Source organism: Clytia hemisphaerica, unplaced genomic scaffold (assembly GCF_902728285.1).
Source record: "Clytia hemisphaerica strain Z4C2 unplaced genomic scaffold, Clytia hemisphaerica genome assembly, whole genome shotgun sequence".
Classification (NCBI taxonomy): Eukaryota; Metazoa; Cnidaria; class Hydrozoa; order Leptothecata; family Clytiidae; genus Clytia; species Clytia hemisphaerica.
The window spans coordinates 590,360-606,904 of record NW_027103726.1 but is presented as its reverse complement, the minus strand read 5'-3'; the positions used below and the strand labels follow the sequence as shown (position 1 = coordinate 606,904).

General features: G+C 35.6%; 1 protein-coding gene across 2 annotated transcripts in view; it reads left to right on the top strand.

The window, feature by feature from the left end:
* The window catches only part of LOC136804668 (tubulin-specific chaperone D-like), a 57,879-nt gene that overhangs the window by 24,495 nt on the left and 16,839 nt on the right, over window positions 1-16,545 (top strand). For both annotated transcript variants that reach the window (XM_067061274.1, XM_067061275.1), the window contains exons 23-34: window positions 2,906-2,991; window positions 3,716-3,796; window positions 4,221-4,294; window positions 4,603-4,755; window positions 5,154-5,350; window positions 5,908-5,977; window positions 6,454-6,508; window positions 7,034-7,097; window positions 7,340-7,443; window positions 11,585-11,698; window positions 12,452-12,538; window positions 13,207-13,308. In XM_067061274.1, the coding sequence (XP_066917375.1) occupies window positions 2,906-2,991; window positions 3,716-3,796; window positions 4,221-4,294; window positions 4,603-4,755; window positions 5,154-5,350; window positions 5,908-5,977; window positions 6,454-6,508; window positions 7,034-7,097; window positions 7,340-7,443; window positions 11,585-11,698; window positions 12,452-12,538; window positions 13,207-13,308 (1,187 nt within the window). The remainder of the gene's footprint in view (window positions 1-2,905; window positions 2,992-3,715; window positions 3,797-4,220; window positions 4,295-4,602; window positions 4,756-5,153; window positions 5,351-5,907; window positions 5,978-6,453; window positions 6,509-7,033; window positions 7,098-7,339; window positions 7,444-11,584; window positions 11,699-12,451; window positions 12,539-13,206; window positions 13,309-16,545) is intronic.

Below are 16,545 nucleotides of genomic sequence, written 5' to 3'. Positions count from 1 at the left end.
GGAAACTTTTGAAATAATATCCTACACTCCCCCCCCATTTCAATTTACTGAAACAGTACAATGTTAATACAAACATCGAGTTTTTTTTTTGTATTATTGGTTCCCCCTCCCCCTAGATTAGTGTTGAGTACCACCATCAGCTTGTTTCAATTGCAAACCAAAGTGCTTTCAAAATGTTGTCGATGAAAAGACTTTAGGGTGTTAATAAAATATTCCCTCTTTATGATATTTGCTATAATGGTTGTTTTTCATTTTTCATCTTTTCAGTTTTCTTCTTAAATAGAATCAAAAAGAGCCCTAAACATAATTAGCTTTTTCTGGAAGGGCAATTTGAAAACAAAAGTTTCTCCGAAACAATAATTAGTGACGTGCGAGAAGAAAAATATTGGGTCAACTTAAGTTACATAAATGAAAGTCAAAGACTCAGATATGGTTTCTGATTAATGAATCAAGCTGGCACGTGATGTCGTAAAAACGTACATCTGTCGTCCATAATATCTCCTTGTCATAATGTTAGATGAATTCCGTTCCTACCAGCTTAACTTATAGGTTATAACAAAAAATTAACATTATATATAAGAATTTTCGCTGAATCAGCAAAAACGGCAAATTCGATCATTTTTTGAAAATAAAGGAGAAAAATAACTTTAAAGCTTAATATTTTCAGTTTCAGTTAAGCTGTTTTTCTAAAATTTTAACAGCATATTCCATACAATAAATGGAACTATTTTCAAAAGAAATCTGTTTTCAGAAACTTAATTAAGAAGTCGTTAAATCAAAATTGTCATTTTGAAAATTTCTAAATCTTCAGTTTGGACTTTGCATCATCTAAAATCTTTTATATCTATTTTATAAAAATCGTAAATTTTACATCCATCGGGTTGTAAATTTAAGGGAAAATACAAATATGTTCATAGTTTCTCCCCCTATTACCACTTGGCTTAATAATTTGATTTTAACTACACCTACGTTTTGGGGGCCCCAAACCTGCGTTCAACCACCAGGGGTATACTGTAAAAATTTTATCAAACAAATTTTGTCAATATTTTGTATTCATATCTCAAAAAGATCTCAAGTAATCGCTAAAATTGAAAACCTAAATTTTTGGGGCCATTAGAAAAAAAACTACCTATCTTTAAACGATTGAAAAATATTGTTGAGATTAAAAATTTTGAAAAAGAACTTTTGGGAAATTAAGTTAGAGTTTTGCATGCAGCAAAAATTTTTGTAAAACCTTTTTTCGTCTAGATTTGAGAGAAATTTTAGATTTGATCGACGTTTTTGGGGCCATATACTGTATAGCCTAACTGTAGATTAGAGCTTTTAATCTGAGTTTCTAAATTCAAATCTTTCTTTCAAATTATCGTAAGATAATTCTGGGCAGATTGTCGATCCTCTTTTTAAACTCTATCTGTAAAAGCATCTTCCTATTGAATTAAAAGTCTCGAGTTAATTTTACTATTTTAATCAAAAAGTTGAATCGTAAAAACTGTAAAACGGACGCATTAAAACTGGTAGTGAAATAAACGTTAAGTACTTTATTTAAGCTCACTAATAATAGCCTACCTTAAGAGTGGCTTTTAAAATTATCATAATCTAAGTGAAAATGTTGATTTTTTTTAAACATAAATTAATGGTAACGAACGGTGCTCTGCAGTATTTTCCATGATAGGGATATCCCCTTTTTCGATTTGAGCAGAAAAGATGAGAAGCTTTCCCCCCTTGCTATAATCATTGCCAATGTCTTTTGATTCTGAGACTGTTATTCTCCCTGTGATTGTTTGGATGGAAACTCTCTACATCTGAGCTATTTTGTAATATCTTCATTGAACTTCGGGGCTATTTTTCCAATATACCCTTTGAACGATGCTGTTACCACAATCGGCGCCAGAATATTTGGCACAAAAGGGAATTCCCTCAAAACCTTAATGTTGTAATGTTTAAAACCGCAAGTGATTTTTTTAAGTACAGTTGGAAAGTAGAGTTTTAACTCTGAATTTTAACATTAGAGTTAAGATAAACGAGCTTGGGATTTTTAAGTATCTAAAAGCTCAAAAATGTTCCAATAAGGCTGAGAATATAGCTTGGAAGCCACTTAAACCATCCTAAATCGAAAAAATCCAATGAAACAAAGTGCAAGTACTGAAACTGCAATTCTCACCCGAGCTTTAAATTCTGAAAAACGTTAAAATACCCAAAATTGCCAATATATTTCGGCGCTGATTGTAGTACAATTAGCTTGATATCATCATGGCGAAAAAGTAACCTGTTAACAATGTAATAATTTATTCTGTCTTTATAAAAACTACAAAATTACATGGACATTTTATATTTTTCTTCGTAAGAAAACACATTTAACATATTCTTTGTTATCGAGGTATCTATCTATATTTATCTGATATTTCGATAAATTTCGATATCTGATATTTCGCTAAAGCTCTAAAGGATAGGGCTAATTTTCCATCGAAGAAGATTGAGTCGGGTTCAGGTATCCTTGCGTGTACACCTGAAAAATATTTCGGTTGGACCCGCTGCAAAAACCTTGACGTGGTCTTGCAAAGTTCCGTTATCTAAACCTTCTAAATGGTGAGAATTTCTACATCAGGGTGCCAGATGAGTGAAATATCGACTCTATCTTAAGGCTGGTCTCCTCTTTCGCGGGAAATCGGTTTTTTCTTAATCTTTTTGCCTGAAGAAAATATTACGTCATAAAAAAGTTTCGCACGAACAAAGTCGACCGTTATGTCAATTTTGACCAATGGAATTGCTTCATTTTTCAACCGACCAATGACCTTACAAAAAGGTCAAAAGGTTTTCGCTCATTTCGCGCGAAAGTGGAGACCGGCCTTTAAGTTGACGGTCTCTCACAATTTGTTTGAATGTTCTTATATTTATTCCTCTCCAGGGTATGTTTGCGCACGGCATCGACATTCTCACCAAAGCTGATTATTTTGCTGTCGGCAATCGTCACCATTGCTTCACTCAACTCAGGTAAAACAACCCGTAAATCTGTCCTTTCAGTAATAGCGAGTTTATCCCGGAGGGGGGGGCACTCAAGGTAAATGACCTACTGTACGTGCGGCCCTTAATGGTCCTTTTTTCAAGCTTCTCAAAGTGCACTTGGGTCGAAATGAGCAAGGATGAGAAAATTGCACTCTAAGGTTGTAAAATTTAGAAAATCTGACCACATTTTGCCTGAAATTGATCAGAAACTTTCAAGAAAATGCACCGTAGGGGTCAAAATTTACTCCAATTTTGCGAAATTTTCTCTGCACTGTAAGAGTCCGATTTCAAAGGCCTAATTTTGGGCGGCACGTACGGTCGTTTTTGAATCGAGTGCCCCCCTCAGCGAATTTATGTAGTCGGGAGAAATCGAAGAAGACGGTACAAAGCAAAGTTGACATGTCACTAAAATTGCCGTTCACTTTGCTCGACGACGGTAAAAAAACAAAAACACCGTCGTCTGTTTAGGTGAGCAAAGGCGATATGGAGCCGTACATCAACTATCGACTTTGTTTTGTATCATTTCACTGACCGTCGCCCTTGATATCCTCTGATACATAAACTTGCTAATATGAGGAGAAACCACAGATACACTAAACTTGAAAAAGAGAGGTTGAAATATCGTTTGTTGGTTACACATTATATTGCTTTTTGGCTTCTTATTACTGGGTGACAGATAATTCACCGGATATGTTTATTTTTCGCGTTTCAGTGTCTTTATCGGTGGATTTGAAGAATACACACAAACTCTAGTAGATCATCTATCTATCATCAAAGTCAGTCATTGGGACAGGTTAGTAACTCTCACAGGAAAAATTGTGTGTGTACTTTTCAACCAATAAGATTTCATTATTATTTTGAAGGGTAAAGAATTTTGTGTTCTAAAAACAAACAGTTTATCTTTAGTGTGTGTTCAACCAATTCCAACATCATGAAGGGGTGAAGAACACACTTAACGTTTCCATGCATGTTTTTTTTCTATTTCCAGCTATTTTAAATGATATCCACATTTTCTCGAAGGGATGAGTTCATCACTGAAGCGTTTTCTATAATGGCGCAGTCTAGGGTTTATTTTGAACTTGGCTAAAATTATTTCGTACAGATAACGTCAACTCTCCATAACTCGGACCTTTTTCACCTCTTATTGATCAGAAGGATAGCTGTACCTCCGAGATAAACAGCCTAAAATGTATGTTAGCTCCTCGTTCTCTTGATAGTGCAATTCGAGAATTGACGTCTCACGGGCTGTTTCATCTAACCAAGACCGACCCCACTTACATCGAAGAAAAAGGTTAGTTGTTCGCGAAAAACTTCGTTTTCAGTATTTGTTTTTTTCTACAAACATGAATGATTGATTAGGGGATGTTTTCATACGAGAATCCGTCCTCAAGTGGAAAATCAATAACCTGAAAGTTTCTAATGGCGTTCCGAAAAGAGCTTCAAAACCTGCTAACACTTCAATGACTATTTCTTATCCAAGTCAGAACGCTTCTCATAACTGATTAACGATACATGACGTAGTCTTCAAAACGCAAACAGTCGTTTGTAATACTTTTGGAACTCGTAGGCATTCAAAGCAGTATTTTCTGTGTTTTTTAGTGTTACCACGACTATTGGAGCATACGCTATCAACAGATGTTTGCGCCAAACACGGTGGATTATTGGCTTTGGGTGAAGTTCTTCATTCACTACACATTGTACATTGTCAAGAAAAACAAGAGGGATATAAAATTGGCCACCAAACGATAGAACGTGAGTGAATAATTTTCGAATTGGTCAAGAAAGTCAAATGGCATTTATGAAATTTTGACCATCTTTCTTTAAGCAAGTAAACTGAGAGTGTTCTTCGCTGATAATGTCTGTCTCTTAATATAAGAATTACAGTTTTACAAGAGCGATGACCCAGTGGTCAGAGTGCCAGTAGCTGAAACCAGATGATCCCCGCTCCTTCCAATGTTCCGTTCAGTTCAGAAATAGCCGAGCCGGCTGACCGTTGAACCCGTTAAAACAATCGAAAGACTATCTAAAAATCCTAGATTATTGGGCTTTCTAGATAAAGTATCAACTCTAATATCGACAGTGATATAATATAATACTCTAAAGGCAGCCAGTGCAAGGTACGATTAATTAACTGTTCCTTTACTGCTTAGACATCAAGAAATTGTTAGTAGACATGGAGAAAGGAAAAGAACTTCGTGGATACGGTGGTGAGATGTTACGGAAAGGTTGTTGTAAGTTGATCGAGAAAATGGCGTTGTCTAACATCTCTGTTGATGAAAGTGAAGTTTTGGATGCTTGTTGGCGGATTATCACAACCACCATACCGCATACTGAGCTCCCTGTTCAGGTATTTCACTGAAATATGTACTCAAGTGTTGTGTACTTTTGTGTCAAAGTTTGCCATGTCTTTATTGGATTAAAACTAGAATTAAATAAACGGGAATGAGAGAGGGGGGGGGTCTGAATTTTTTTCGTAAATTGATAACCGGGGGAATTGTTTATTCGGGATATTTTTTTTACCCCTATAAAACTCAACATATGCCTCGTTCTAAAATGGTTGCCAAGACATTTAATAATAATTTTCTTTTTATAAGAAAAAAAGTGCCTAAAGATGGGGTTTTTTAGACTTTTTGCACGTGAAATCCCTTTTCATTAGTTTTCTGATTTTTTGCATAAAGACAAAATGTGTTGTTCAAAATTGGGCTCCATAGATATTTTTTTACTTTTTAACCATAAAACGGTCATTGATATCATTCAGGGTTTTTTTATATCCAGTAGTGTCTATTCCACTTTGCGATTTGTTCGAATGTTTGCTTCAGAACACTTGACAAAGGCTTCTTTTTTTCGGAGTGAAAAATGCCGGTTTTTTATGAGGTACTCGCTGTGTATTATATTACTTTTTAGGGTTATGCATTGGAAGCACTACCATCATTTTGTCAGCAGTATGTTCATGGTTCTTCATATTTCGACCAAGGTAAATGAGCACCTCTTCTATCGCATATTCCGTTGTCGGAACCACCAACGGGCAATTCTCAAGTCTAACAAATCTCATATTCATGATATCACTATTGCAATGTCTTCAACGGACCAAACAGCTGATTGGTTGCAAGTCGCGTATTGACTGATTATATCTATTTTATTTTTACTGATTTTTACAACCAATCAGCTATTGGGTCTATGATGTAATGTCAGAAGACATTGCAGTGACGCATATCATGAATTGTCAAAACTGGGAATTTTGTTAGTTCTTTTCAAATCGTCTTCAAATTCGTTCATTCTGTAACTTCCCATCAGGTTCCAAATTCTCGTCGACCGAGAAATTTGCTTTGTTGCTTTCGGATTATTAGTCTTATATATGAGTGGGCTCAAAAAACAGGGCGACAGTGGTGGCTTATTATTAACCCTTTTTTCCAAACGAATAGTAATCCCTCTCCCTCTGTTTTTCTTTAGACAAGCTGCTGAACGAACTACTGATACAGCTCAAATCTAATCTGAAATTCAATAGGTAAGAATCTGGTCTTCAAGTTAAACTTCAAAGGACATTTTTCACTGGCGGATTTAAGAGTTTATGTATCGGAGGATATCGAGGGCGACGGTGAGTGAAATGATACAAAACAAAGTCGATAGTTGATGTACGGCTCTATATCGCCTTTGCTTACCTAAACAGACGATGGTATTTGGGTGTTTTTACCGTCGTCGAGCAAAGTGGACGGTGATTTTGGAGACATGTCAATTTTGCTTTATACCGTCCCCCTCGATCTATCTCGAATAGAAAAACTTGCTAATAGAGCAAGTACGTCGGAAACATGCGAAGAAGTGCAACGTTCGTTAAAAGACAATGAAATTACAATTACAAATCTCTTCTTCTGATAAGTTCGACGTGGTATAAAACCGCCTTTGTTATTGTTAATTGAATTTCGATGATCCATGGTTTTGAGATTCTTATTTATTAAACACCTCTTCGGATCCTCAGGAATTCTTTGCATTCTCTGATTAAAACCTCGATCTTGAAATGTTTCGCTTCTTTTAGGATGGGATTCGCAAAAGCTATAGGAACATTACCGACTTTCATGTTGAAAACTATGTTAAAAGAGGTAAATTTTTCTTAATTTGGGTTAGAGAGCAGTTTCTCACGAAAACGGAACCTTCATGCGAGGTTATGATGATGTACTGCATTGGAAAGTATTAAGAGATTGTTGTTTTAGCGTTTCTCAAAATTAAATTCACGCACTATTTGAAGTATGTTTCGGTGTAAGAAACGACGTAAGGTGATTGTAGACAATTAGCCTATCCAGGAAAATGATATCTGTCATATAGTACTTGTTTTTATCTAAAGGTATTACAAGGTTTGATGGAGTGTGCTTTGGTGGAGAACGTGGATAGTGTAGACGCTGGTCCGTTTGCTGAATCACGACGCGAAGCTGTCCACTCAATGTTAAAGTAAGGTATTTCATTACACCCCTGTCTCAGTGCCCCGGTGGAGCTTTTTCGTTCAGTGGGGATGAAAATTTCTATCGAAATACCAATGGGGATAGAAAATTCATTGTTTCCAGCTCAAAAATTCCAAAGGGAATGGTTTTGGAGTCAAATTTTTCTCATTGAATTTCCAATGGGGATAAAATCATTGAACAATTTCCCAGTGGGGTTGAAATTGTAGGGTATTTTTTGCATAGGGGTGATTTTTTGGCCTATTTTGCCACAGGGGCGGGGGTCCACCGGGTCTGTGACACAGGGGTGTTTCATTTGAATTTGATTTTAAGGACATGTTCAAACTAAAGAAAATGCAACTTTGACCCTAACCCGCACCACGCGAGCACAAATTTGACGTAATTCTTTTATTGATTCTGCTTTGTCAGCATAAAAGGCCGCCTTCCTATGTCATAAACAGTCAAGAATTAGTCTTTACTAGCCAAACTAGGATATTCGCCTAATTAGGCCAGAATTTGTATCATACTTTAAGGGCAGAAAGTTTCGCGAAGTTAAAAAGTCGCGAAATTTAGCGAATTTAAGTTTCGCGAATTATGGTTTTAACCGAAATTTCACAGATATAACTTTCGCGAATTCGTATGAAATTTACCATTTTTGGTAACAAAAACTCATAAAACACGCAAAAATTTAGCAAACAGTGCAAAACTGAGTAGGAAAAACTAAAAAAAACTTTTTTCAGGTTTAATTTCTTACCTGGCAGAAACTTTCGCGAAAAAGGATCAAAATCGCGAAAAACGCGAAAGTTTCTGCCCGCGAAAGTAGTTAAGATATCAATGGCTTAATTTGGATATATGAAATATTCATATAACATGGACCTGCATGGACTTGTTACTTGGACCAAAGAAATATAAAAGTAGAGGCTTGGACTAAGAAGAGTATTTTAAGCAAAATAGTTTTTTCTTTTTATGGCGAAGTGAAAAGATAGTGAAAAGATGTTTTTTGTCTGAAAAATGAACAAACAACTCTTGCTTCTTTTCTTTTCTTGTGGGTTTTCGTTTCAAAGCGTGATAAGAAAGATTTTATCTTCTCATCTAGGATTCTCAATTCTTAATAAGTTACATAAATTCCAAACAATAATAAGTTACATAAATTCCAAACAATAAATTGAAGCAGTTATTTAAGGGGTTTGCTTCTTTAATGTTTCCAAGTGGTCTTAATCACAATAAATCTTTTAATGCAGTTTTATTCCTTTTTTGAATTGTGGTTCCTTTTTCCTTGCCCGTCCAATTGAAAATTTGAGATCTACATCTTGATGTTTCTGAGTTGCTTCTTTGTTGAGGTCTTCTTATCTTCCAACTGCACCTCTGATGGATCCGAATCTTTATAAAATTCAATTGTAAAGTTTCTTCCAAGTTTCGTGAAAAGAGCAAAAGCAGCTGGGTTTCTTTTTCTTGACTTTAACTTCTTCTGTTTCTCTGATTTCTGTTTCTCTAGCGTCTGTCATCTTGAAATAATTTCGATTGCTGACACAGCATAAGATTTAGCTTTTCTGTGATACTACGCATTTGCAGTACTAAAAACTGAATATTTTCTTAGCCCGCTCAAATTTTATCCCAAAAACATATTTATGAACTTATTTGAATAAATAAGAATTTGACATTTTTAGCTTAATTTTGACACGGATTTTAAAATCTTAGTCAAAAATTGAAACTCTGCTCCTACCAGTCTAATTACGCTACAATTTCTGGCTTGATTAGACCATCGTACCCAAGTTAGGATAGAATCGGCGTACATAGCCTAATTTGCAATAGTTCTTGACTGATAAAGATACAACCATAGTCATAGGAAAAATGACTATGGTACAACTGATAAATATTTTTCAATGATTTACCCCAAACATGATCCCTCATGATTTAACTGTTAGCCGTTTTTAGTAAAAAATGGAGATTTGATATTTCACAGAAAAGTGCTAGCAAGGAGTATTTCGGGTCTTGCGAAGGACTTTTCCGTTCGCCTTGAAATTTGACAACCTTTTTAACCTAAGGTTGAACTACCACTGGTGTAAAAATAAATGTTGTAGCATAAGTAGAAAAAAAGCTCAATTTTTGCAATCGGAAATTTAACCGCCAAAAATCGCGAAGTTTTCAGCCAAAAATAAATTCAAATATAGCGCTTTTTTAAAACAAGCAAAAAAAATTTTCGCAATTATATTTGACTATCAAAAGTTACAGGCACTCTTGTTTCCACTGCCAATTATATCTGGGTAGACTTTAAATCATTTTTCAAAATCAGAGTCCTTCGAGCTGCCATGACAGTTGTCCTTTGTGGACAAAGCCTGTACATCGATTGTTTTCTGAAACAATAGAAAAACAATACTTCACTCTCCACCGCTTCATTCGATGTTTATCCAGACTCTATAATAAATCCATGGTTTTTTCAAACCTCAATAACTTTTGATAGAATTTGAATTAAGTAGCGATTTTGTGCTCGTTTAAAAGACAAACAGGAGTGGGATATTGTCATAAAGAAACAAGAAGCACACAGGGCGTAAAGGCCCATATAGCGAGCACCTCACCAAAAACCGGGACTTTTCATCACTTTCATGATTTTCGAAAAATAGAAGCCTTTCAAGTGCTTTGACGCAAGTTCGATTTTTTCACTACTGCAAGAGCTTTAAAAGTGTAAAGCGACGTCAAAAACTCGAATCGTTTGGATTTTTTTTAGATTTATTTGTTTTTCTGTAGAGATTATTATTATCACGGCATTGATTATGCCGTGTGAACTAATTATGCCGCGTGAATTGATTATGACGCGTGAATTGATTATGCCGTGTGAACTGATTATGCCGTTTGAACTGATTATGCCGTTTGAACTGATTATGCCGTTTGAACTGATTATGTCGTTTGAACTGATTATGCCGTGTGAACTAATTATGCCGCGTGAATTGATTATGACGCGTGAATTGATTATGCCGTGTGAACTGATTATGCCGTTTGAACTAATTATGCCGTTTGAATTGATTATGCCGTGTGAACTGATTATACCGGGCCAATTTATAAAAGCTGTTTTAGTAAAAACATTGATGGGGTAAATGAGAAATATTGAAGAAAAAAAATTTGTCCATAAAATACTGAAACTCACTTTAATTGGAACTTATAATATGGAAATAAATGTTGTGACCAGCTTCGTGTCAATAGATAACCCAGACTAAAACATAAAAATATTGAAAAAGTAAACACCGACCAACTTCCTTTCTTTGGCAGGATTAAGGCTATATAAGTTTCATGCCATCCAGGATGGCAATCTTCAGTGAAATCTGTGGGCAGACTCGGATACAGAGGGAGGCTATAACCAATGGAGGAGAGTGCACTTTATTATCGTATTACCTTATATGGAAACCAATTACTCTCCATGAATAAGATAGCCTACCTCCTGTATCCGACCCTGGTGGGGGTACTTACATGAATGAGTTGAAATATTTTGAGTCGTTATTTGTCAGTAAATAATGATGTCTTCCAAAGGATATAAACATCCAACCTATATAGTAAAAACGAGCAATCAAAAAACTTGGGTATTGTCATACGTAGTATCAGGGATAAGGTTTACCCTTCAATCTAATTAGATAAGGCCGCATATTAATCATTATATAGACAGTTGTGATTAGTAGAACGGGAAATCGTTTAGTAGCCTACAGACTATGCTTTTTCGAAAACAACAAAATTCTGGCCACTGTATAACGGAGATAAAAGCCTGTGAACTATGACGAGTTTTAAACTAAACGAATTCCGCCTTGTAACTGATTACACACACAATGACATCGGCCAGCATGCTAGTATAAACCCAGATCTTGCTAAAGCGGCCTAGCCTTGGTAAAGTTGACAATTTAGGATGGTTCCATTTCAGATTTTCCAGAAAATGTTCGGGTGGAGGATGTATTGTCCGGGGGTAGCGAATGATCATCAAAATTTGCCTTGTCCGGTGTAATTTGGGTTGTCCGGGGGTCAACGGATGCTTTTCCAGGGAGTAAAACCCGTTTGGGGGCCAAAAGTCCCTTTGTCCGGGGGGTAAATCACTGAAAATTCCACTCCATTCCCCATATAAAAATTTTTTCTACTTACCTAACGCTACGTTTTCTCCTTCATAATGATATCAGGGTGATCCAGACTACAGGAGTGGACGACAAATCACAACTGTCTGACGTATTGGATTGTTTGTTTCAATGTACAGATGATTATACTATAGACAGTCGTGGTGATGTAGGCGCTTGGTGAGTTTTTCATTGTCTGTTTCTTTTCTTTTTTGTTTATTCATGAATGAAATGTTGTCCCAGAACAAATATTGCATCGACGTTATATTATAATGACTTGAACTTGACAAAGAAATGTCGTTTCAAAAAATTCAACTTTTGTTTCATCTTACAGTTACACTTGTATTAAAAAGGTGTTTGCTTAATACATTTTAGTTAGTTTTCCTATTAACTAATGCTCGGTCATTTAGTGAATCAGTTAATTCATCCAATCATTCATAAAAAAAGATAATTTTAAAGGCTTGGTGACACAAGAAGTTTTTTTTGCGTTAGTGCAATGCAACATGCTCCATTCCACCAACAAAAGAAAAAAGTGCGTCTCCCATAGTTTCTTTTTTTGTTTCATGGGATAAAAAGTGAGGGAAATACCCAAAAGACACACTGATTTTGTCCTAAAATTCTCTACACGTTGAACTTTGGTTTTCTCGCACGTATTGAAACCACGTTCATAGGGTCCTCCAGGGTTCAGGTATCCCCAAAAGGTTTAGGTACCCCAATCATTTTGGTACCCCCTAAATTTAAGAATACTTCCAAGTACCTGGCTTTTTTAGCACTTTTTTTAGGTACCTCCAAATTACTGGGGGGGATGGACCCTATGGACGTTGATCTTGTATGACTTATCCCTTTGAGAGTGGTCTTCATATTGTAACAAAAATATTGTTCACTTATTAACGTAAACAAACTTCAGTATGGTATTCTTTCTCTCTTTTTTAGGGTTCGAGAACAAGCAATGAGCTCTATTGTTCAAATTGTTTGTCACTTTAATAAAACACACGACGAATATTTCAAAATGCATAATACGTAAGACCTTCCATCATACCTTATTAATTATACCTCATTATCTAATATAATATGACCTCAAAAGATACACCTCCCCTCCCCAAGGCATTGTTGACTGAAGGGACCGTTCGAGTTATAGAGGCTCGAGTTAAAAAGACTCCGCTGTAGTTCGAATTAGCGAGAGTTCGCTGTATAGCAAGCCCGGGGGGGAGGGGTGCTTTTGACCCTCGGACCCTTACCGGGACTAAAAAGGAGAAAACAAAGGAAAATTTTGTGAATTTGAATTTTACGACCCTTACCGGGACAAATTTGACCAATTTTGACCAAATTTCGATCTTTCTGGGGGGGGGGGGAAGTAGTTTAGGTATAAACTTATTTCTTTTTTTATGATTTTTGTTGGCGAAAACGGTTTTTTTTCGCCAACAAAAATCATAAAAAAAGAAATAAGTTTATACCTAAACTAGGGGAAAAGTTGAAATTTCCCATTTTTCCGACCCTTAGCGGGACTTCAAAAAAGTCCAAAATCCAAAAAAGGTACCATTAAGGGCGGCACATACCGTACCCTCCATTTGCCTAAGTACCCCCCCCCCCTCCCCGGAATAGCAAGTTACTTTCTAAATCACGCTACTGGTGATCTTATGAGACGGCGTAAGTCAATTAATGTTTTGTTTTGTTTTTCAATCTTTCAGTCATGTAAAAATCTTGAAAGTTGTCTTTCAACAGTTATGTGAGAAGATCGATCGAGTAAGAGTCAAAGCTGGTCAACTTTTATACCAACTGTTATATTTCAAGTAAGTGTCCAAATTTTTCTTTTCAAGGCTCACAACTATTACTTAAGGTACTATCGGCCCTTTTTACGCCAGCAACTAATGACCTTTTTTTCTCGCTGGCGTAATAAAAACCGTAATAAATTGAATTAGGGCCGAGCTAATAATGGAAAGAAATCGAGCTTTGGTGTATTAAAGGCTGACGTAAAAGGGGCTGGTGCAAAATTAGGGCCGACAAAGTTAAACTCTTTCACTTTACCCACCTCTTACCCCTCTCCTTGTGCTTTTCTTCAACATTTCGATTTTCAAGACCCTTTCTAGCAGATCTATCATCAAGTCGAAATCTGGTCGAGTAGCCAAAGGAGAGGCTCCACCGAAATGTGCGCTCGCTTTTTGATGTGAAAGAGACAAAGCTGAACTCTTTCACTTTACCCACTTCTTACCCCTCTCCTTGTGCTCTTCTTCAACATTTCGATTTTCAAGACCCTTTCTAGCAGATCTATCATCAAGTCGAAATCTGGTCGAGTAGCTCCGCCTCTCACTTCACGACTTGCGGTATTCACAACCAAAATAATTGATTATTAATCAACTCTGTCACCGATCCTAATCTGCTATTGATTTCTTGTTTTTCCATTTTTTTTTACCGATAACATCTTTTTCTTCTACAAGAAGTTATATAATAATATATGTGTTATGAATAAAAATGAATATGATATTTTGTTTTTCTTTGAATTTTCTACTGATAAAGTATATATTATTATATATATCGCCGGTCCTCATCACGCCAGCGACGAAAAATACTGACTTTTCTTAAGGCCGCTGAGTGGGTACTCAGCATTTTATGGTCGGCAAACAAGGCGCACAGCTCGGGCGCTTTGGAACTTACCATTCTTTGAAAAATGTTTTGCTTTTGTCAAAAACAAAGATATCATCATCATCGAAAACGTCATCGAAAATGGCCTTTTCTTTAATAAGAAACATAAATGCAATATATTTAGACCATGTCATTGATATACATTAAAATTAATATAAATATCATTATGTTTTTTTAATTAATTAAGAAAAAGAATACTAAGAGGCAAACAAATCTGAAAAGTATCACAAATCCACATCCAAAGGCACATCCAAAAGCACTAAAGCGCTAACGATAAACAAGCAAAAGTGTGAAAAGAATCTCAAAAGCTACGAATCTAAAGAAAATTGACTAAAGATTTCTCCTAGTAGTTTCATGAATTTCAATCTCATTCATATCAACGTTCAATTTTCTAACAGTTCTCGGGCCACGTAAGCATATAGGATAGCTGAACGTAGCAAGCGATACGAAAGTTTTCTTTAGGTAGAACTTTTAAACCTTTCTTTTAGGCCCAAAACTCTTCTTCAGAACAAAGGTCTTTTATATAATATAGTATTAAACCTGACAAAGGGCAGACACTAGACTAGAGTCTACTTCTGACGGAACTTTGCTTCCTGGTGATTTTGATGGCACTGAGTCCAGTGAAGACTAGTTTTCAAAAATTATGTAAAAAACCAAAACAAGAAAACATATTAAAAACCCCACCAAAGCTTATGAAACTATAACAAGAATCGCAAAATTGCGACTAAATATTTCCTTAAAAATGAAGGTCATTATTGACACATATAAAAAAGCACACATAATAAAGTATCCATATATATTTGTCCAGAAAGAACTGGCATGTTGTTTGCTTTGTTTTGGTGTTTTGGTGTTTAAAAATATGTACTTATCAGTCCTAAAAAGATACAAATTTGAATATAACGAGGGCAATAACTCTGGTTAAATGTTACTTTATTCACAAGATTTAAGGATTACTGAAAAAATACTACTGCAGATGAACTAAACTCAAAAACTAAAACTTTACAATAAATTTACATTACGACAAAGTAAAAATCTATCTTTAATAGCAACAAAGAAAAAAATGTTGCTCAAAGTTTTAAAGCATTTAGATAGCTTTAAACAGTACACGTTTTTTTTTTTATAAGAACAAACTATATAAGAACATAAGGCTTCGAGGCCCAAAAATTTAAGAACATTCTAAGAACATTCTAAGGCTTTGGAGACTTAAAAACATGCATTTTCTTAAGAAATTACATCAAAATGCTCAAAAAATGCTGAAAATAAGAACATTTTAAGAACATTTTTAGGCTTCAAATCCAAAAAACTAAGAACATCCGAAGGCTTCGAAAATTTTTGACGTTCTTATAAAAAAAAAACGTGTAGACCTTTTTTAAAAGAGGCAGCCATATTGAATAATTATGTACTCCAGCATAAAAACAATGATACAGCCATGCATAATTTAAGTCTATTTAGTTCAGTAGGTATAGAGAATTCAAGATTTGAAAACAGACACTGCATTGGTTTACAAGACTAGAGAAAGATGTCAACCATCCACACGGTTCATGAAAAAAATAAAGTATTCATCAAAAAATGGTTCTCTTTTTTTTTGGTAATCAATACACCGTTTAACAGTGTCGGCTGCGCACGCGTATGAACAATTTTCTATTGTTTTGGTTTTGGCAACCACGAGAAACTTCACTCTCCCCCGTAAAAAATGGTAGGTAAACAGCCAGTTCTCATAAGAAAACCCAGCAGAGAAATGGTAGGTAAAGAACTCCTTTTCATCGTAACTTCTTTTCCTCTTGGTGAATTTTTGTCAAATTTTCAGGAGAGATACATAAAATTGTCATTAATATTATGTTCAAACATCTAAAACACCAGACGGTGTCAATCGAACAACTTCGAACAAAAATCGCAATCGAACCAATCGAACGTAATCGAACGCGATCGAATAATTGCAATTCGATTGTCGAACGTAATCGAATCTTAATCGAACGGCCGAATCCTGGGTAATATTCGATTGTGTTCGATTGCGTTCGAGTAAGGTTAGATTGGTTTGATTGATAGTTGACTATTTTCAATTGGTTCGATTGATTGTCAATTACGAGGTCAATTACATTCGATTTCGTTCGGTTACGATTATGTTCGATGAGTTTGATTGCGATTAAATTAAATTGGATTACCCCGTTAGAGCTTTTTATAGCGTGGGCGGCCGAGCGCTTAAGTCCCGTACGAAAGTGAATAAAATCTAGTACTATTGAATCAGTCGAACATAATCGAATACAATCGAACGCAATCGAATACAATAGAACGTAATTGATGCAATCGAACGGCAAGTCCTGGGTAATATTCGATTGCAATTCGATTGCGTTCGTCAATCGAATTGCAATTATTCGATTGTGTTCAAT